General features: G+C 39.4%; 1 protein-coding gene across 2 annotated transcripts in view; it reads right to left on the bottom strand.

Annotated features, from left to right (window-relative positions):
* Positions 1-14,612: 14,612 nt before the first annotated feature.
* LOC132955684 (capping protein, Arp2/3 and myosin-I linker protein 3-like) overlaps positions 14,613-21,813 on the bottom strand; it is a 47,338-nt gene continuing 40,137 nt past the window's right edge. The window contains exons 33-40 of one of the 2 annotated variants that reach the window (XM_061028633.1): positions 21,350-21,517; positions 20,660-20,837; positions 18,254-18,929; positions 17,885-17,979; positions 17,644-17,770; positions 17,376-17,447; positions 17,141-17,251; positions 14,613-15,120 (exon numbers count right to left, since the gene is read on the bottom strand). In XM_061028633.1, the coding sequence (XP_060884616.1) occupies positions 15,080-15,120; positions 17,141-17,251; positions 17,376-17,447; positions 17,644-17,770; positions 17,885-17,979; positions 18,254-18,929; positions 20,660-20,837; positions 21,350-21,517 (1,468 nt within the window). In that variant the 3' untranslated portion in view covers positions 14,613-15,079. The remainder of the gene's footprint in view (positions 15,121-17,140; positions 17,252-17,375; positions 17,448-17,643; positions 17,771-17,884; positions 17,980-18,253; positions 18,930-20,659; positions 20,838-21,349; positions 21,518-21,813) is intronic. The other variant, XM_061028642.1, reaches the window with a different exon arrangement.

The raw sequence follows: 21,813 nt of genomic DNA, 5'->3' as shown, positions 1-21,813 counted from the left end.
CGCAGACCTAGTGTTAAAGACTAGCCCCATGTACAGAGGATATAGTCCTCAAAGCTGGCAGCCCAGGTTTGAATCAGGCCTGCAGCTGCAGCTGTCATTCCATTCTCAAGATGAAAATGTTGAATGTAGGGATTTTTATTTGTAATGGGGTGATTGTTATTTCACTTTACAGTCACATCTGATTTTGCTAGATTAACAAGTCAAATACATGAAAAAAGATCCATCTATTCATCATCTATACAGCTCGTCGTGTTCAGGGTTCACTGTTGGGCTGGAGCCAATCCCAGCTGTCATTGGGCGAGAGGCGGGACTACACCCTGGACTGGTCACCAGTCGATCACCAGGCTGACAAACAGAGGCAAACATTCACGCTCACATTCACACCTTCAGGCAAAGATTAATATAACGTGCATGTGTTTGGACTGTGGGAGGAAGTCAGTGCCTGTAGACATGCAAACTCCACACAGGAAGCTCCGGTCAGACAGGGGGATTCAAACCAGAACCCTTCTTCCTGTGAGGCAACAGCGCTAACCACTGCACCACCATGCCCTGAAAAAGAGAGAAAAAATAATTTAATTTTTAGTTTTTTTTCCCTTTGCTGTGGCCATTATACTCAATCAAATGTAACAATTCAGGTTAAAATAAAGGGCTTGAAAACATAGAGAGTCTTGACCTTCATTGACAAGCCATCATTTATATTTTATTGAACCTTTCTGGTACGTTGTTTTTGGCACCTGAATCAAAGTTGTGAAAATAACTGAAACAAAAAGTCTGAACATTTCTCGTCGGCTGTAAAACGTCGGGTCCAAACGAGACGTTCCTGCTGTCTCCAAGTTTCAATAACTGAACAAAGAGGTTTGTTTTCGTTCTCACAAATTGACCCCCCATGGGTCTGCACTCCTGCCTGTCTTCTACAGTTAGACTCAAAACCTGAGAATTAGTTCTGTTTTTTTTTTTTTAAGTCGGCCAAGTGGAGAAATGCATAACAAGCGTTTCTCGATGCTCCTTAAAAGCTAAACTTGTTAATCCTGGGGTGTCTCAGTGTCTTAATGGTGTCTCGTTAAGGAATCAGTGAGTTAATAGTGCCGGCACAAATCTGATCTAGGCAGTAAACAAAACCTTTAAGACGAGCAGACACGCTGACTCATGAAAACATTCTCACAAACGGGATTTTCATTTACAGTCTGACAGATCTCTGTGGAACGGATTCAGAGATGAGTAAAAAATAAACGATGCATTAACTAATTTTGAACAATTTCTACTCTTTTCATTCAGTTTCTCTTCCTTTCTTTCTCTGTTTTAACCTCTCTATCTGTCCATCGTTTGTGTTTCCGGGGGGAAGCTTAGCCGCTAAACCAACAGGGCCTCCCATGTAGGGTGAGGGACAAAGAGAGGGGGGAGACACAGAGGAACTTACCTCATGCTTCATCATGTCCAACATGCCGGCAGCAGTCCCTTCATCTGCAGCCGTGCAAACATTGGTCCTGCAGAAACCTCTCAGAGCTGCAGAGCATTCTCTGCAGAACTATTTCCAGAGGTGTGGAGTAATTAAGTAATTAGTAATTAGTCCTTAAGGTTCCCACTCTGTCATTATCATGAATGGGTTGAGATGGTAATAAGTGGATGTTGCTGTGGTTGTTCTGTTCTGATTGGAGGTTCTACATTTCCCTCTGGTGTGTGAGAGGAAAACTTAAGATGGTTTAAACTCTACAGCGAAACATTTCCTGTGATAATACAGGAACCCCGAAGGAACATGAAGGGCAAAAAATATGGTTTGACCCCAAGAAATGTTTTGCGAAATCCCTGGAGTCCCAGCTGTGCTCAAAGGCCGATTAAATTGTCCTGCTAAGAAGACAGCTCGTACTGATGTATGTCTAACTTCCTATTGTTGGAAACTTTTGTAAATGCAATGTTCCACTGAAGAGTATTTGACCTCAGAACAGGCTCAATGTGTGAATATCTGTCTTATCTTTACAGAAGTCAGACACAGCCGTTGTTGGGCAAGTTACTGAAAACGAGTAACTAGTTGAAGGGAGAGTTTTCGTTTGAGCTTGAAATCACAACATATTGCAATATTGACATTACACTTACACGCTTTCATGATGGATAGGCCGGGTCTTTGTAACATAACAATAAGTAAGGTCTTTTTACCTGCTTTTTGTAAAGTCTCTCGAGATAACACTTGTTATGAGTTGACGCTATACAAATAAAAATTGATTGATTGATTGATGAGCTTGGGGAAACACTTTCTCCCCACCACGTCCCGAAGCGTCCAAAACATTAAAATCCAGCCAGAGGACAGGGACTCAGACAGTCACCACCACACATGTATGGAGGCCCATTAGTGATGATCAAGGGACATTACTTTTGATTCAGTCTATATATTTATAAGAAAAAAGATACAGACTCTATCTTTAAAGTTACTAGTTACATTATTTTTTGTTTCGGTGGCTTCTTTAAGAAGAATCAGAATTCACATTTTCATGTTGGTGTTTAATTCGTTCTCTGAAGGCAGCACTGAACAGTTGGTATGAAGCATGTGGTCAAACAACCTGTTTGGACCTGGCTTACATACAGAAGGAGCTGGCGGCGGTCTGTTTGGATGGGATGTCTCCTCCTCGGCCTCCTGTGTCTGCAGCTCTTTGACAGCTAGTTTATTAGAAGTGTGTTGTTGTTTAGGTCGGTGCTTCTTGAGATTAGAATTACTATTCTTGATTGTGGACAAAGTTTTCCTTTCTGCACCAGCCGGTAATGTCGGTATTGCTAGGACAGAAAGCTCATGCCTGAATGATCATCAGCCTGTGTTTGTGTTTACTGCGCGTGATGTTCTTTCTCCCAAGATGTTAGAGTGCTGATGTTAGCTCGCAGAATCAGTGTCAAAGTTACCATTTATGTCCAAAATATTGGAAAAAGTTGTGGCCAATCAACTCACTGCTGTGTTGGAGGAACATAACATCTATGACAAATTCCAGTCAGGGTTCTCTATTAAGGGTCTCCAATGATATTTTAATGTCTGCTGATGGAGGTGATTGTTCAGTGTTGGTTCTTCTTGACCTCAGCTCCACCTTTGATACGGTTTGATACATGCTTTTTTCACTTAAGAAATATCAGTAAACTGAGAACATTAGTGTCTTTCACAGAACTTGAAAGGATTTTGCACACCTTTGTCTCATCTCGTATCGATTATTGTAATGCTCTTTTCACCTCACTTAGCACGTCCGCCCTAAACCGTCTCCAGTCAATCCAGAATGCTGCTGCTGGATTACTCACCAGGTCAAACAAACTGTCTCACATCACTCCGATACTGAAAACACTGCACTGGCTCCCTGTGGCATATAGGATTAAGTTTAAAATTCTCATTCTCACCTTCAGAGCCATTCACGGTCAGGCCCCAGATTATCTGTCAGAACTCATTCACCCGTATTCACGCACCTGTTCACTAAGGTCAAACACCTGTCTGTCCCGCAGACACATTTTAAGACTCGTGGGGATCGTGCGTTTCAGTCCATAGCACCAATCCTCTGGAATTCTCTACCCGTCTCGCTACGTCTTTCTGACTCTGTTGAGTCTTTTAAAAAACAATTAAAAATGTTAATGTTTAGACAGGCCTATGGGTAATCAGGTCCACCCAGTGTACCTACTCATCTATGTTTTATTGTTCCTGGTCATAGCAGAATTTTATAATGTTGTCCATGACATACACATTTTTTCTTTTTCTTCTTTCATTGTATGTATGCTGTTTTTTGTGTTTTTTGTTAATGTAAATCACTTTGTGACCTTTGTCTGCGAAAAGCGCTATATAAATAAACTTTATTATTAAACTTTATTATTGAATTTATAAAGAAACTAGATATAGTATAGTTACCCCAAACAGAAGTGTAGATATCTTTATAGTACTTAACTACTCATACTTTTCGGGCTTCCTGACTGGGTGTGTATGTGACATACACACCTAGTCAGGAATCCCGTTTTTACAGCAGAAATTAGCATGTTTACAGCCTGGTTCAAAAAACGAAATATGTCTGGTTATCTCATGTCTTGATCAGCACACACTCATCAGGGAGTACATTTATTGATAACTCATCAGTTTTGATTTCACAATAAGGCATGTTGCTGATCTTATCTGATTGGCAGGCGGGCCCAGTTAAATGCTTTCATGGTTTGTCAGAAGCTTATAACCTGCCTCCGATCCAGCTTACCTGTCATGACTAAAAGTTAGGGTGTGACATCATTTCCAGCATGGCGACCTCCATCGATGGGACGCCAAAGCCCACTTGACCACTTGATAAATATCGTAAATTAATATTGTTAATTTGATTGATCTTATTTTTGTGTATTCTTGTGTATTATTTTCTCTGTATGGACCCCAGGAAGAAGAGTTGTTACCGCGGTAACACCTAATGGGGATTCAGTGTAGATTAAAATGAAGAATCACAAAGATGACACATCGCTCCCAAAGGCCCGTATTTTAATTGTATATTAGACAAATCAATACAGGTGTGATGTTATTTATTTCTATATTGCTCATTATTTCACTTTTTTGTTTTCCCTTCTATTCTTTATCCAATGTTTAATACACTACAGACTGTACAGTACCTACTAGTACTGCTAGTTCTGAACAACACTAGTTGGAACAAACTGAAACATGACTGTCGTTCAAAATAAATGACAGAAACCTTTAACTAAGCATCCAGGACTTTTTGCTGTCCTGTTGAACTGAATTTGTACCGAAACCATGACCCCAAAGCTAAGGTAGGAACAGAACAGTGACCCCTGTGAACCATCTCTATTACTTGCACAGAGATCGTACCGGCCGTGTGCAGACAGTCTGTGTTCATGCACAGGTTGCAGGGAACCGACGTCACCAACCGCTCCCACTCTCTCCAGGTGAATTCTCCTGATAATATCCTGCTGCCTTCTCACATCAGCTCACCCTGACTCAATAATTAAAGTGATACTTCACCCATTTGCTGGTAGTGTCGGTGCTCTCACTGTTTGCCTATGGACACAGACATAGAGTCTGTTTTCTGCCAGGAATTTCCAAGATCAACTCTGGAAGAAATCTTTGAATCAGTTGAGGAAATGGTCTTATGTGTTGAAGTAAATATGTCTGGGGTGCTGGCAGGAGGAAAGTCCATGTAGAGTCAAAGTAAAATAACTCAGCTGTTTGCGTTTACATATCAGTCAATCAACCAATCAATCTTTTTTTGTATAGCCCCAATTCATAACAAATGTTATCTCACAATATGCTGTGAAAGCACGCTGAAGGGATCTGAAGCTTTAAGATTAGAAACAGTCTGTCATTGTAAGATGGTAATTAAACCTGCTCACAAGTAACCTCAGAGATACGTCACTTTTATATGACTTTATTTAAAGTTGTTTTTTTTTTCAATCTAGATGAGCTACACTCCCCTGTGTTCATCCATATGACTGATGTCACTTTATATTTATGGTATCAGCATGAGAGTGGTTTAATCTTCTCTTCCTTCTCCCAGTAACAGCATGTCCTAACAGCATGCCAGCATTAGATATGAAGAAACTGGTGGTGCTTTGCATTGACGAGCATTTGATGGCGCTAAGCTGAAAAAAGTTTAGCCCCTGTGTTAAATCACAGCACAACAATTGAGTCACGGATATCAATATATAATCAATGCATTACTAGATCTGTTGAGTGAAGAAAGCATCTCCCAGCCAGCGCCTTTTTGAGCTCATTTGTTCATTGTCCCTTGTCCATACACAACTGACAAAGTAAAAGAGAAACGGGGCGTCTAGGTAAAAACATTGCGTCAATTGTTTAACAATGGAATCAAACATGCTGTAGGGACACAGTGTAAGACAGCAAATATGTCTTTGAACATTTGCTAAAATATCTTCCAAATATCTGTTCCCCCTCAACTTTCAGTGTCAACAGTTTAGACAAAAATTAAAGATTCAAGTTTCATGAGTTATGGTTGTCTGAGATTATTCTGAACGACCAGCTCCAAGACAGACCTAATCAAATAAGACCAAACTATCTTTACGAGAAAATTTATCGTTTGGTGTTTTGGGTGAGATGACCCTTTGAACTTCAGCATCATCTCCCCCTCAGGGGGAAATTAACCCCGGCGTCACCCCCTAAACCCTGGTTTCATATCCTCAGCCTTTATCCTCTGAGAGGCTTTTAAAGCCAAATGGGGATAGGACACAGGAGCAGCCTTAAAGTGGACAATATCCAAGCGACAAGCAGCCACAGAAGGGAAGATTTTTATTTTTTATTTTTTAAGAAACAAGACAAAATAAAGGAGAAGAAGCAGGGAATTAAACACAGAGCCCTGACGAACAGAGTGATCAAGTGACCGAGCTGAGGGCGGGCTCTGATGTTTGGACAGATGGTGTGAGGTTGAGGTCTGCAGGGTCCCTCTGACTCAGTCTTATCCCACAGATACATGTCCTAATCCTGATAACTCTGTGCAAGCGGCAGGCTTACACGTTGCACTTCCAGAGGAAACTCCGTCCTTCATACATTCTCCCCCCTCCCCACAAGGATCTGTCTCCTTCACTCTCTACATGTACAACGATGTACTGTATGACCATCACAATCAAACTTCAATATTTTGACACGCTTTCAGCTAATCTGATTGATATTGGATCACTGCAGCTGGTCTCTGATTACAAAATATCAATGAGAATAAGAAGTTAAAAGGAAAAAATAAGTCATTTGAAAAATGCAATGCATAAAATAGATTCCAGTTTTGAGGACACTCAAAAGTACAGTCCAGGACACTGACATAGAATTTTATTATTTACAGAGCAGCTTTTTATCAACCCAACCTCTCAGTTTATTACATTTCAATAATTTTGAATTTCATGCTACAAAAATGTAATTCTTGCAGTCATATTGCTTATATATCAAATATTTGATATTTCTATTGAGGCTGCACAAAGTGCTTTTTTACCAATAGTTGTAAATGTTTTTTATAAAGGTTTTGTTTAAGGGGACTAAAGGCTTGGAGTGCCATACTTTTGCTTTGTTGTTGTTTATAAACATACAAACATTGCAGACAAGTGCTCTAAAGAAATGTTAAAAATAAAAATAAAAACTACATGACTTTACACAAATAAATCAAAATAAAATGCTGAGTCTGCAAAAGCAATTCACTTTTTGACTGTTTTAGTTTTAATAGCAGATGTGGTGATCCCTCAGGGGTCTGTTCTCGGATCTGTATTTATCTGTATTTATTCTCCTTCCAATTAATCCAAATACAATGCTGTTATGCAGATGACTCCCAGCTTTATGTTGCTCTCAAATCGAGGAGATTTGGCATTTAGGATAACTGACTTCAGTGATTAAAAAGCTTTTTGTTTATTTTAGTTTAGTTAAGATTAATATCGCTTAGTTTAATTTGTTTTGGTCTGTTTTTGTTTAGCTAAGCTTAGTTTAGTTTGGTTTAATATGATTTATTTCATTTTATTTCTGTTTAGTTAAGGTTGGGTTGGTTTTGAGTCATTAAGTTTTAGTTTAGTTTTTTGCACATTTACAAAACAACTATAGAGAGTAATAAAAGTTAAAACATTGTGCAAGGAAAGTTAAAAGATGCCTCCCCTCTGAGAATAAGATCCTAGATTAGGTAAATAGAACAACAATTCCTACAGGTAGGTGTGTGTTTTCTAGACATAATGCATTACAATAGGATCAAAGAAGTGTTTAGAAGTCTAAGAAAAAGGTAAAAAGAAACTAAAAGCTCAGAATCACAGTGTATGCCAAAGCAGTCTGAAGCTCTCAGTTTGAAACTGAAATCCAACCCAATATTAGCACGCAGAGAGCAGAACAGAAGACAAAGGTTCCCAAAATGTTCAAGATATTAGCGGTAAACACCCTCCTGTTGTGCAAAGTCTCGAATCGTTCAAAACATAAACATGGTGTTTTCTTTCTTAATTATCCTGTTTTTTAAAACTGCTGTTTAAATAAACTGGATACAATTAAAGGGGATTTTTTTTAAATAGAGAAGGTAGAGACACTAGGGTGTTTATGAGGTTTAGCATTCGTAAACATTTGTGTTTAATGTTTCCAGGAAAAAAGAGAAATTGAAAAAGTTTTTTTCTCAAACTGTACAACAAGCTAGCAGAGTTTTAAAATGACACTTCTGCTCAATCTTCATATTTATCATACAGACATGAAACATTGTCTTATTTAACTTATGCAAGAAGCAAATATGTACATATACCAAAATGTGAAATAATTCCTTTAGTCTTTTGACATGTTTATGTCCACATGAATGAATGATCAGCAGGATGCCTCCCTGCTCTGTGACTTGTAATTTAATAGAAAACAAACACAGCCTGCTGTAAAGATTAATCACGTTCAGACACATTCAGACTGTCACACAAAACGTATAAACTGAATCTTCCCTGTGGCTCGAGCAGTCTTGTTTATCATTTCCTGTCTGCCTCTAATCTCAGTGTTTTTGTAACAGGCATCTAATCCATCACTTCAACTGTTAATCTTTAAATTGGCCATTTAAATCTGGCTACGAAGCCAAAAGATTTCATACCTCTTAAGCTATTTACTGTCTTTTATTGATTTTTATTCCAGACCATCTCACTGCTGTTGTTTGTGTTTGTGTGTGTGCATGTGTGTGTGTGTGTGTGTGTGTGTGTGTGTGTGTGTGTTTACTCATGCTGTCCACACGTGGGGTCTCATTGTGAGTGGGTTTATCAGGCTAGTCATGGGATTAGCTCTGATTCTCCCCCTGAAACTAGTGTCAGATTAACAGATAGCCGTGCCTTCATAAACCATCTGTAATGTAGACATAAGCTGTCAGCCTGCTCGCTATTACCTCACCCACCACTTCTCTAACTGTCTATCCCCCCCCCCCGATGATCAATAATCAGGCCCCAATCACTTCCATGTAACCAGGTTTACGTCTGTGTTTGCTGACATTCAGGATGAAAATGAAAACAGATCACAATTTAAGTTTGCTACATGTCAATTATATGTGATAAAACGTCTCTTGAGGCGTGTTTGAGGCGTCAGATAAATAAATAAAACTCTTTTTTGCTTTCAAAAGCCTAAAAAAAATTGCTGAAAAATCGTCTTTTTTGCATAATTCAGCAATAATCTGCTGTCACTGGAGGATTTAATATCTCACAAATAAACAAAACAAACAAATATTAAACTATTATGAAGCATTTAGGGACTTAAACAAGAATACATGGATAATAGCAGACTGAGAGAAAGATGGAGTTCAGAGGAGTAAGGGGAGGAGGGGGGGGGGGGGGGGGGGGGGGGATGAAGGGATTAAGGGGGTCGATACTTTGGTTCCTCTCCCAGACTGAGAGATGACACTAAATCTGTTAATTCACTCCCTCTCTCCACCCCTCCTTCATCCCACACAGGATTGTCAAATTGTATCGTAACTTTGAGACGAGATGAAAAGACACAACTGTCAATTTTAAAAATCAGGCTCACATGGTTACAGAAATAACATTTTTTGTTTGGACATCTGTTATCTTTATAATCTTTATTCACAGATTCTACTGAAAATATAGAGTCTCGAGGGAACTGGATTCAAGTATAGAAGGTGTTTGTTTGTTGTTCGAGAGGTATTGACCAATCATGTATCAGCAGTCTAAACATGCAGAACACCAGTCTCAAAATGACACAGCGCCCCCTATAGGCGGGAATCTAACAAAGATTTGTTTATCTCTATGAGCTTATATCTGCATGTAAACAGATAACAATTGGTTCTAAATCAAATATTTCAATCTGAACCATAAATCTGTTTGATGCTCTTAGGAAAGGCAGTCAGTGTTAGATTTCCTGACACCCAGAATGCATCAGAAATGATTGATCGGAACTCAATTCAACAAACAAACTGTCCGTTTCCACAGGCAAATATCGTCTACATCGATAGATGACTATTGCTGAAGGGACCAGAGATCTTAACCTCTCTTTTCACACTCTGATCTGTGGGGGCCAACAGGGGCCTGCAAACATTTTTTACACACAGCAAATTCAGGAACAATGCAAAAATATAAATAAAAAAACAGAAATGGACAGAAAGACAGAAAAAAGCTGCAAAAAAAGACGAAACACTGCTTGCATCAACATGAAATGTTCTGCAAATACATAAATGATGCAAAGTTTAAAAACCTGATAGAGCTTGACTTTTTAACTTATTAGGAATCTGCAGCATGTTGTCCTTACAGCACACTTACAGTTTGTTCATGTAAATTCCTGGTTTTCACTCTTTCATTGTAGTTTCCCTCATCCCCTGTAAGCGGAGAACGTAACACCAGTCATGCACTTTTTGCAGAATGACACAACATGAATTGATTGTGTAATCCTAATTAGTTGCAACTAGTTGTTTTTATTTTTCAACAGCATGTCTCACCTGTGACTGATGCTGTCACTTCACTCTGTCTCTCTAACAGACTGTTGACCAGAAGGTGACTCCAGAGACAGCCCCCCCCCACCCCCCGCCCCGATACATCAGGGAGATGGTTCCCATGACATCCTCTCTGAACAGCTTACTCCTGACCTTTTGGAGACGTGGTCGTAATTACATTAAATGACTCTGCGTCTTCTCATTGGGTGATTTCATGAGTCATTTTCAGTGGAGATGCAAACACACTCTCTCAGCCTGATCAGGCACAAAGACTTTAAACTGCCTTGTTTAGAATTGAATTGTTCTGTATATAGTCAGGCCCTGAGTAGTTGTTGCGGCCTTCTCAGACACTCATAGGATCGTCCTTTAAACCGGAAGGAAGAGGAGACGCTGTGTGCATTGTGCGAGATGGAGGATGCACATTTCTTTGGACTGGCTGCCTGCATCGTTTTATTTTCACGCGTCTTTCTCCTTCTTCCCACACATGTTCTCTCTTCCCTCGGCCCTTCTTTATGCGATCATGTTGCTTGGTAACTGCAGAAGAATGATGAGGAGTGTAGGATGTGTTCAGGGTGCCTCCTGTGTGATGGGATGTGTCTTCACATCAGCTGTAAGGAGGACACTGCAGATTTCAGCTGTCAGGGAGCAGAGTGAATTCTGGTTTTGGGTTCTTTCTGCACCTGCAACCTCATAACTTTAAGAAGTCGTCTTTACTCATTAAAGAATATTCTTTTGAAAAGCCGTTGCACAAATCAGAAGCATACTAAGCAAACACTAAATCGGTTAATGTTTTAATAAAGATAAAGTCAAATGTTCTTTTTTTTCTATACTATTCATTTTATAAGCTACTCCATTATGACTTAATTATGCAAACTGCTCCAACATATTCTCCTTTTATGGTTTTATCAAAACTATCTGATTGATTAATTAATTGATTTTTAGAGTGAGTGAACTATCCGATCTAAATGCATGTAGAAAAACAATGTAAACTTTAATAATGCAACAAGACAGCTATCAAAGCATTAAATGTAAATCTGACAAAACTGTGTTTGAGCCAAATCTGCACATTTTTAGATCTCAAACCTCCATGTGTCCTTTATTAAAAATTAATCAAACATTTTTAATTATGAGGAATTCTTCACCAACACTTTTAATTTGCTCATATTGACATGAAGTGGGTGTAATGGTTTAAACAAACACTGAGGTAATATTTTACTGTTATGAAGAAGTGTCACTCTTCATTCATCGAAATGAAAGATGTTAAAAGTGCTTCAGGAGAAACCGGCTCGTTGCTCTCACAGGCGGGAACATAAATCATGTTTTTGTCTCAAAGAATAACTGCTGTGGTTATTTATGATGCAGCGTCTGTGAGTGATTACTTAAAGAGCAAAAAACTGCAGCCAAGGATTTTGTTTTAAGGGTATGAGGCAGATTATTTATAATGTACATGTGTAAAAATCTTTGCAGTAATCAGTCTCAGTCGTGTTCAAAGAGCTCGTCAGTGTTTCCCTGGAGGATGTTTGTGAGTAAAGAAATAGAATAAAAGAACAGAAACAGCCTCTCTATCTGTTTCCCTGCACAGATTTCCTCTCTGGAGGTCGGATTTCTAACTCGTTACAGCATCGTCAGAAAAAAAGGTCATGGCACAGTTGCTAATGACAACCTGCGAGAGTGCTGCCTGTGTGTGTGTGTGTGTGTGTGTGTGTGTGTGTGTGTGTGTGTGTGTGTGTGTGAGAGTGTGTGTGTGTGTGTGTGTGTATGTGTGTGTGTGTGTGTGTGTGTGTGTGTGTGTGTGTGTGTATGTGTGTGTGTGTGGTGTGTGGCCGCCTCATTTGTAAGGATAAGTCGCCCCCTGCTGTTTTCTCACATTCCTTGACTCGTATGAAATATGTGAGGTTGCCATGACGACCAGAGGGGGGCATTTCTGAAGTCAGGAAGTAAATTTAGCCTCCACCTGTGATCATGGAGAACAAATCTGACAGCTGGATCTTTTTGTTACAGCTGGTTAATTGTTTTATTTTAGGATGACAGCAAATCATTTTACAGTCTCTAATTAATTATTCATTATTTTTGTTTGTAGAAGGTTAGTTTTAGTTTTAGTTCATAGGAGCGCTGAAGGTTTAAAGAAAAAACTACAACGTTTCATGAAGCAGAAATCACCAAAATTTTTACAAGTCTCATAAAAACAGAGACAGTTTATTTTATTGTAAAATATGAAGATTAAAGTGTGCTAACTACAATAAATGTAAATGTATGTTTCTCAATTGTGGGAATAATCTTATTTTATCTTAAAATAATGTTTAATAAATGGAATATTATTAACTGGTACATTTGATTATTTTTTAACGTGCTAGTGAATATTAGGATGAAACATTGTTTGAAAACTACGGTCATTATGATACCAGAATTTTAAACCTCTGACCAGTGATAGTAAAAATCAAATGATGTCGAAACCTGTTTGGATACTACTGCAATTAAAATAAGTCCCAGCCCCCAAATATTTGGTAATTTCTAGTTTTTAAATAGAAAAAAATGCAGGCAAACTCCTGCACACTGTCCAAACTGCACGAATACATTAGCAACAATGTGGTTGTACAATTAAAGAAATGTTACTTTTCCACCTTACGATAGTTTCAAATGTTGATCTAATAGCACAATACTTTAAACAGGGAGAATGGTGTATACCCATATGTCCACAGAGCAACCCATCCGCCTGTTTTCAGCACCATGTAACCATGGCAGCAGGTTCCCTCAGCAGCCTTCAGCTCGTAAGAAGCCAGTAAGGCGTCTCTGTACTGTTTGGTGAGGAGGTTGACGGATGAAGCTACAGACAATGTATTGTAAAAAGTGAAGGTGCACAATTACAACAAACAATGTGCATGTAAGTTGTGTAAAATAACTCAAATCAAAATCCTGAGTGAAAAAAGTAAAAAAACAAAAAAGGGTCCCATTCTTGAAAGGACAAAGAAAAGTGGTGCAATTGAATATATTCATATCATTGAAATTTAGCAGGGGCAGAGATTTAGTCCTTTCTTCACAGCCTTAATAGAATAAGAGAGAGTGACCGAGCGAGATCTAGAGAAAATATTGGACAGACTTTTACATGTTGGCGAGAGCTTCAAAAAAACAGAAGGATGTAAGCCAGACGCTGAGCTGGCTATGTTGCTGTTGGATTGTTATGAACTGGTTACAGTATTGCCCATCAAGTACGTACTATGATCTGTCTCACTGCTAATGTGAGAGACCTTCTGTCGGCGCCAAAGCGCAGAAAACCAAATTCCTACATATTGTTTCTTTAGGACAGTTTCACCTCCTTGGCCCCCTGCTGCTGTTTGTAAGCTGCATTAAATAACTTTTGCATCTCTATGAGACACTAAAATAACTCTAAAAATGTTTGCTGACCTGAGAATCTGTTTTCTCTCCTAAAAAGCTGAAAGATCCCATATTATCCTGATTTTTACCTTTCATGATGTCAGTCTGTGAAACCTTTAGAGAAGCTTTGCAGCTCAAAAAACTCCTTATTTATCTCATACTGGTGTCAGTAAAAACCCTCATTTCGGCTCTGCCTGAAACGCTTAATTTCAGCTGCTGTCTCTCCTAACTTTCTTCTGATTGGCCGGCTCTCTGGAAGCCTTCCATGGGGCAGAACGCTGCAGGGCTGCCAGGAGAAGAGAGTCCATGTAAACGGTTTCAACAGCTTTAAGTAGAGACTTGAAGCAGTCTCATGAAATGTCATATCAGGGGAACTATTTTGTGATTTGCAGAACAAGCCGTTTGGCGCCCTCTACAGACCTTTCCTGGGAATTCACCAACATACGATTACCTCATGATATGAAACTCTGCGCACAGTGTGGCCATCTAGCAAACTCGTCGGTGCATTTTAAAATAATGAAAAGCATGAGCGTTCAACTTTAAAACTTGAGTGCAGTAGTTCAGTTCTTGCTAACTCCTTCTGCTATAAGGGAGCTTAATTTTTTACATAAAAAGTGCTGACTAAACATAAACATAAAGTCATGACACCAATTTTAGAAAGATAGATTACAAAGAGCTTTCAAATAGCTGAAGTTATGAAAATATCTGTGTGTTAGCTTCGGGAGCTTTCGACATCAAAGTAGTCATCCCATCCTTTAATAAAATAAAAACGATGATGAGCTAATTTTAAATATATTTGAAAAACTGAAACAACACAAATCAATAAAGTGGAAAGAGGCCGATGAGAATATCAACAACAACAAAGGCATGAGATGTTTTCTTTAAGTGTTTTATTCATACAGCGAGGGTGCTCATACATAATATTTATTTTTTCTATAAAATATATCACCTTTCAGATCCTGAAAGCAAAACTAGATATAAATCATCATCTGATAAGAAGCAACTCATTTTCAAGTGTAAACTGAGGCGCTCAGTTTAAAATGCAGAGTTAAGAAATCACATTCTAATGGTTTTCTTTATTTTTCTGTCTAGCAAAGCCACGATGCTCCAACAGTCGACTCACCAAACACAAAAGACGAAATGATCGATCGGCTTTTCTAAAGGAGCAAATACTGATCAAATACTGAAGCCACAGACAGTTTTTCATATGAGGAAAGCAAAGAGAGAGAGACAGCGTCTTTGTGAAGAAGGACGAGGTAACGTTAAGAAAAAGCGTTTTGAACAGAAGTCGTGACTTGATGCTTCATGATGTCTGCCGTGTTTCCTCCTCCTCCTGAAGTTCACAACAAGTCGCTCTGACTGGAGGCTGAGTTCAGACTGTCTGTGAAACAGAACAGAAATATGATTATTGATCAGAAGGAGCATCTATTCATCAACAGGATACATGAAATAAATCATCCTCTGAGTCATTTCTTTTTAAGAAACATTTTCTAAAGGAGTATAAGTATTTTTTCAACCTGGGTCAAGTTTTTTTTATTTAAGGGGGTTTGTGGGAATATGCAGCTGATTGCTTCAACTGGAAACCATGAAAACAGTAATAGATGAAACAGAATCCCATTCAAAGTCTGTCCACTAAAAGTTGATGTTTTCGTCACTGACTGTTATTCTAAGTGTCTGGCAACATGACAGCGATGATCCCGTTAGAGAAGGGCTTTTTAGTTAATAATAGTAATAATAATAATAATAATGATAATAATAATAATAATAACAATAATAATAATAACAACAATAATAATAATAATGATAACAATAATAATAATAACAATAATAACAATAATAATAATACTTTATTTGTATAGCACTTTTCTATACAAGTAACAAAGTGCTTTACAACAGAAAATAAAAGCAGAGAGACAATTACAGCCACAGGCAGAGAGTGGGCCCCATCTGACAGAACTCACTCTTTACTGTGCCCATAAACGCTGCATACAATGCATACAAGATCTGTCTGGGAGTGAAAAAATACTCAAGAAGGTAAGTGGAGCAGATAATGATGCACAAATATTACGTGATGGACTGCTGCTAGTGTTTCCTGAACTACGGGGGGAAAGTGAGAGAGAGACACATCTCTTCATTTGGAGACAGATTATTTATGACATAAGGGTGATGAGTGCTTGTTAGAGGAGCCTGACTGACTCTAGAATCATCAGTGTCTAAAGGTGCTGCACTGAATGCTGGTTTCAGATTTGTTCTGCTTTTGGTTACAGTCTGAGTGTTTCAGGAAGTTAATCAACCTTTATTTGTATAGCTCCAATTCATACTTTACAAAACAGTTAAAATACCTTACTCATTGTTATATTATCTACCAACCCCAACATTAATGTCTCATGAGCACAAAGATGATCATCTGACCGTCAGTTTATGGCTAACTGCTGGAAGCCCTGAAAAGTTAGCTATCGCTCCCAGAGGCCTTTGACCTCATCATATTAATGATCAGAACTAATCTTTTAAAACACTGGAGTTGGACCATAACACAAACAAATGTACATGCAGTGATTGAATTCCCTGTGAGATAAAATTCCTGTTTTTGTCAATGGAGTCTAGAGTCTTTGAAGAGAGCGATGTTAGGATGTTTAAAGGGATACTTCACCCATTTGCATTAATCTTTGTATCATTAGAAACCTGGTAGTATTTTTGAATGGTCGTACATCCCGCCCTCATTTTCCCCTGAGATGTGAAATCTTTGTATTTCTAAGTCTGAAAAGGAGCTTCCGATGACGCCGAAATCGTTGCGGCTATATTGCTGGCCGCCGCCGGCTGCTGCCAGCTCAGCAGCAGAGACATAAGGCCTGCCTGTCGGTGGACATAGACTCTGTTTTCTGACAGGAATTTACAAGATTAATTCTGGAAGAAATCTCTGAATCAGTTGAGGAAACGGTCTGACCTGACCTTAGTGGGAGTGGCCTGCGGTGCTGTGCATTCTGGGATTTGGTGTCTTTCATCAACATGAGCCAAAAAGACACTTTCTGCCTTTTCTCAGCCAAGAAGACACCAACTTCAAAATGTATTTCACATTTCTACATATATGACCCAATGTCAATACAGATTCATGTTTCAACGGGTGAAGTATCCCTCTAACTTAAAACTCTTTCTCTGTAGGTATCATCTCTGAATGTGTGTCTCCTAGAATAACAATCTGAGCCTGTCAATTACAAAAACAGCAACTTTTAGTGGATGCACTTTGATTGGATGCCTCAAAGGATTAGATTGCAGCTTTTACAGTCTGTTTCCTAAATATTACGTTCAACACACACTTGACTCACACACTGTAACACCAGTTCCAAACACACACACACACACAAACACACATTGAACATGAATAGAAACAGAGAGACGTGTACCAGACAGCTCCAGAGATTTATTTCTGTTTTGGGGTAGTCTAGGTTTTTTCACGGGGGGTTTGAGTCGAGTTGGGGGCTTCTCAACGTTATTTGGGCTTTCCCTGTCAGTGCCTGAGTTCAGTGAGGACAGAGAACAACAAGAAACAGTTAAATATGACGCTTTACACACCGATAAACATATACACACAAACAGGAATACATATTGTGTTTGCACTGTAGAGGAGTCAGTTTGTACCTGAGTCACAGGACATGGCCTTCCTGTTTCTCTGTGGTTTCACTGGAGCCTGAGGTCTGAGTCCTTCTTCACCTGAACAACATAATTTTTTTTTTTTCCTGTAGCACTTTGAGATGTTTTTGCAAAAATGTAAAGTGTGTTACAAATTAAATGTATTGTTATTATTATTATTATTATTATTATTATTATTATTAATAAAATAATCGAATAAGCAAACACAGATTTTTTGATTCCACTTTTTAGTAGTTTGTGTTTTTAGTGGAGTTACCTTGACTTGCAGCTCGGTCTGGTAGTCCGTGTACAGGTTTGTGAAGAGGAGGCGGTACAGGTGGAGGAGGTAAGCTCCTCTCATTGGCTGCTTCTTTTGGGAAAGTCACATACGAGGACGTCTTTGGCTGTTTGTCGGATCAGAACACAAAACAAGGAACACGTTCATGCGACAAGATCAACTGAGATTCACCAACGGCACTGATTCATCTTTAAACAGTGATGGATAAAAAAGCTCTCACCTTTTCTGGAATCGGAGGAGGTTGACCCTCCGAGTCTCTTCTTTTCTTGTCCATCGTTCCAGGATCCTTCTCGATCTCTCCCTCCTCTTCCATACCTACAGATATTAAAATGATACACTGGGTCAATTATTGTAGTCGTGACCTCTTTACAAATCCTAAAATAAGGGAAACATTTTATTTGTTTTATTTGTACATTTTATTTCATTCAAACAAACAATAAAGTTAAGAAAAACAAACAAACATAACATCTCAAATGTTGAATGAAAAGGAGCAGAAAGAAGACTAATCTTATAATATCTCTTTCACAAAGCATTCATTCAAACAAAACAGAACACTTCATTCAAAAACAAATGGAGGACGGTGAGGTACCTGGCAGAGGCTCGGAGCTCTCCATGCGATGTCTCTGTCTCACTTTGGGGAGGTTTGGTTTGCTGCTTTGAGGCGGGGGCTCGGGTTTGGATGCACATGGAGCGGCTCGACCTCCTCCCCTCCATCCCTCTGTGAACCCTCCGCCTGCATCAGGACATGTCGCTCTGTCTCCCTGCTCGTCCTGCTGCTGCCACTCTCCAGCAGCTGCTGCCTCTGTGCATTTAAAATAATCTGCTTCCTGTTTGGGCGAGGGCGTCAGGTCAGACGGGTACGGCGGCAGCGGCCTCTGAGCCAGCTGAAGCGCCTGCACCTGTCTGTCTGACTTCCTGCTCGTCTGTCTGCCCTCGGCACACTGACTGTCCCCCTGGACGTCATTCTGTCTGTTCTCCGACCACGACCTGTCGATCTGCCTGCCGCCCATCCACTGCCTCTCTATCTTCCTGTCGATCTGTCTCTGTGTGTGTCTGTCCACCGTCCACTGTCTGTTCTCAGTGTAGTACCTGTCTGCCCTCGACTCTGACAGAGTCCTGTTATCAAAGCGCTGCCTGTCCGCGTGTTGCTTCTCATCCGCCCACGGTTTGACTTCCTGCAGCACCTCCGTCGTCCTCTGCCTGTCGTCGGCCCAGTACCTGTCTGCGTCCGCCGGCTGCTCAAACACAGAGTCCACTTCAGGAATCTGTCAGAACACAGCGAGACCATTCAAAAAATTCAGCTTGTGTCCGAGGCAAAACATCAACAGTTGCAAAAAAAGACAAAGAAGAAAACAATCGAATCTGTAAAATCACAAATGAGATAACATCAGAGTGTCCTGGCTTAGACCAAGAATCACTGCTGTAGAAAAATGTTTAAATTATGAAGAGCAAATGTAGGAAAAAAGAGCCTCAAAATTGGCAACTGCTAAATCATTTCATCAAATAAATGTATTTTCAAAATAAAGTGCAAAACCACTTAACTGCTAAACTTTAAGCATCGACTGTTTGAAACATGGACAAGTTTTAAGAAAGATTTAAGTTATTTTCAGGAGTTTTGTGTGAAAACACTTTTAGTGCTTCTTCCTCCTTTTCTCTTGAAGCTTTTGTATTTTTTCTTTTTTTTTCTTCTCACTGTGACTTTGAAACTACAAAGTTCTGTTGTAACCTAACCAACAAATCCATTATTCATTAAACTAAAAACACTTAAATTTCAAGATTTGATTGACTATAAAACTATTCAAATTATGTACAAAGCAAACTATGAGCATGTGCCTCATGGTATTCAGGAGTTGTTCCAACCGAGAGAAAGCAAACATAAGTTGAGAGGAACCTGTATATTAAAGAAACCACCGATCAGAACTAATGCCAAACTTCACTGTGTAACAACTAAAGGGTGTTAGTCTGTGGAACAACTGTGATGACGAGCTGAAAAAATGCAACACTATATTTAAACTAAAACTTCAGGAATCAAATATGAAATAGATATGAGCTGGAGCAGTGACTTTCTGTTTTTCTATTATTTCTTGGCTGATGGACTTGGTTAATCTGTTCCCATTATTTTTGTTGTTGTTTTGTCTAAAAACTTAATTTGTTTTGGCCAACAAGTCCAACATCATACACTGAGGAAACTATGAAGGACGCTTAGAAGGTTTTTCACTAAACATTAACCTCTCCCCTGATGGTGGACCGTTAAGGAGCCTCGTGTTGTTTTTGATTTAACAGGATAGAAGCTTTATTTTCTGAGCTTCTTAAGTCTTTTTAGTTGGTTTTACTTTTTAGTGTAGAAATGTTTGTTATCATAATACTTAAAGTGTTTCTCTCTCATTGGTGTTCATCTTGTGAACAGATAAGGGCAGAGAGAACACTGTCTAAATCGTTTGGTTAATGTTTCAAACATATGTGTGCAATTTAAGACAGTGTGCAGGAATTTACCTGCAATATTTGGGATTTAAAAACAAGAACAGATCATTATCGTGGTCCTAGGCCTTCTATGTTTGTTATTCAATATTGTTTAATGGCATGTCATACTTTTTTTAAACTTTATTTTATTTGTTAGGGACCATGTGCAATTAAAACATAAATGTAACCATTTAATGCATTGAACCAGAGTTAGCCTTAGGCTTATTTACATCTGCAGTCCCTTGGCAGGTAACAAATACAACATATAAGAACATCAAACATACAAGGCTAGATAAGCAATGATTTTTAAATGCTGTGCATGTGTTTTTACCTATTTAGGATACTTTTAGCTATTTATGACGTGAGTGTTAGTGTGAATGTTTGTATGTTTTCATGTCACAATGTGATAGACAATAAAGTTTTTTGAATTGAATTGAATTGACTGAAACATCACTCAGCAACAAATACAACACTTCTTAGCTTTCACTTTCTGCTATTTGAAATCGTTGCTTGTGTTTTGTAACTCTGACTGTACCTCTCTGGGAGAATAAAAGGGGTGTTTGCTTCCTCCCACACTCGGATGAGGGATGCCTGGCACAGCTGGTGGACTCAAAACAAGAGTATTTTTCCCATCAGCCCCCTCACCGGGGGATCCAGCTCTAGTGGCGGACCTCGGAGGCTGGAGGAGAGTGTACACGTTCTCTGTGGCCGTCCTGGAAAATGAAAAAAAAAAAAGAACAGTCAACATAAAACATTTGTGACAAAGTCTGTTCATGTTTCCACAGAAATGTAGCAAACTTTTTCCTGCAGAAATCTGCCATCCTGCTTTTCTAATCTGTGTTTAACATGCAAGCGAGTTCCTTTCTAATCGCTCGGCTGACAACGGGAGCCACCGGCTGTCTCCTACATCTGTGCACACACTCTGCTGCTCGCTGGCAGCCATCAGCTATTTCTCCTATCAACAAAGAAACGAGCAGATTCAGAGCGATGTTTGTCAGAGATTTGATGGAGTTTGGTTCTGCTGATTGTCCTCAGAAGAAGCGAGGAGGGATGATCAGCAGAAAATGTGAAGTTTTAGAGAATCGAATATGGAAGAAAAAAGGAACAAGTGCTCTGTAATGTTGTATTTGAATCTCTTACATCATCTGTGCATTGTGTTATCTTTTCAAGGCTGTATCTTTCTGAACACAGTGTGTGGATTCTGTGTGTTTGTGCAAACACAAACCCTGTTGGTGCTGTAGCAACAGTGTGACAGCCGTCGCCATAAACCTCAGCCTCAGACTCCGCCCCCTGATTGGACATCGTCTTGTTCTTGCGAAAACTGAAGATGGCGAGCATGTTTTTTCTCTTCTTCCTCCGAAGAGAGTGAGCTTTGTGCAGAGACGAGAGCTGACTGAGAGGAGAGGAGAAGAGAGGAGAGGAGAGGGGGGGAGGGGGCAGGAAAGGAGAAGGAGAGGGAAAGTGGGGGGGGAGACAGAAGAGGATCACGTCACACACTCATTGCACTTCAATCAGGATGGAATTGTCAGGATGTCGATGAATTCATCTCTGCTGTCTGTTTGTCTTCTCCGCCCCAAGAGCATCAGAGGTCTGAGCGTTGCTAGGCTACATCTCCTGCTACACAATGATTTATCTAAAATGTATCACTTTTCTACATCAGAGGTGTAATCATAATAAAAGCACAGACTT

The sequence above is a fragment of the Labrus mixtus genome, chromosome 3 (genome assembly GCF_963584025.1).
Source record: "Labrus mixtus chromosome 3, fLabMix1.1, whole genome shotgun sequence".
Classification (NCBI taxonomy): domain Eukaryota; kingdom Metazoa; phylum Chordata; class Actinopteri; order Labriformes; family Labridae; genus Labrus; species Labrus mixtus.
This window is presented reverse-complemented; position numbering and strand designations above follow the sequence as displayed.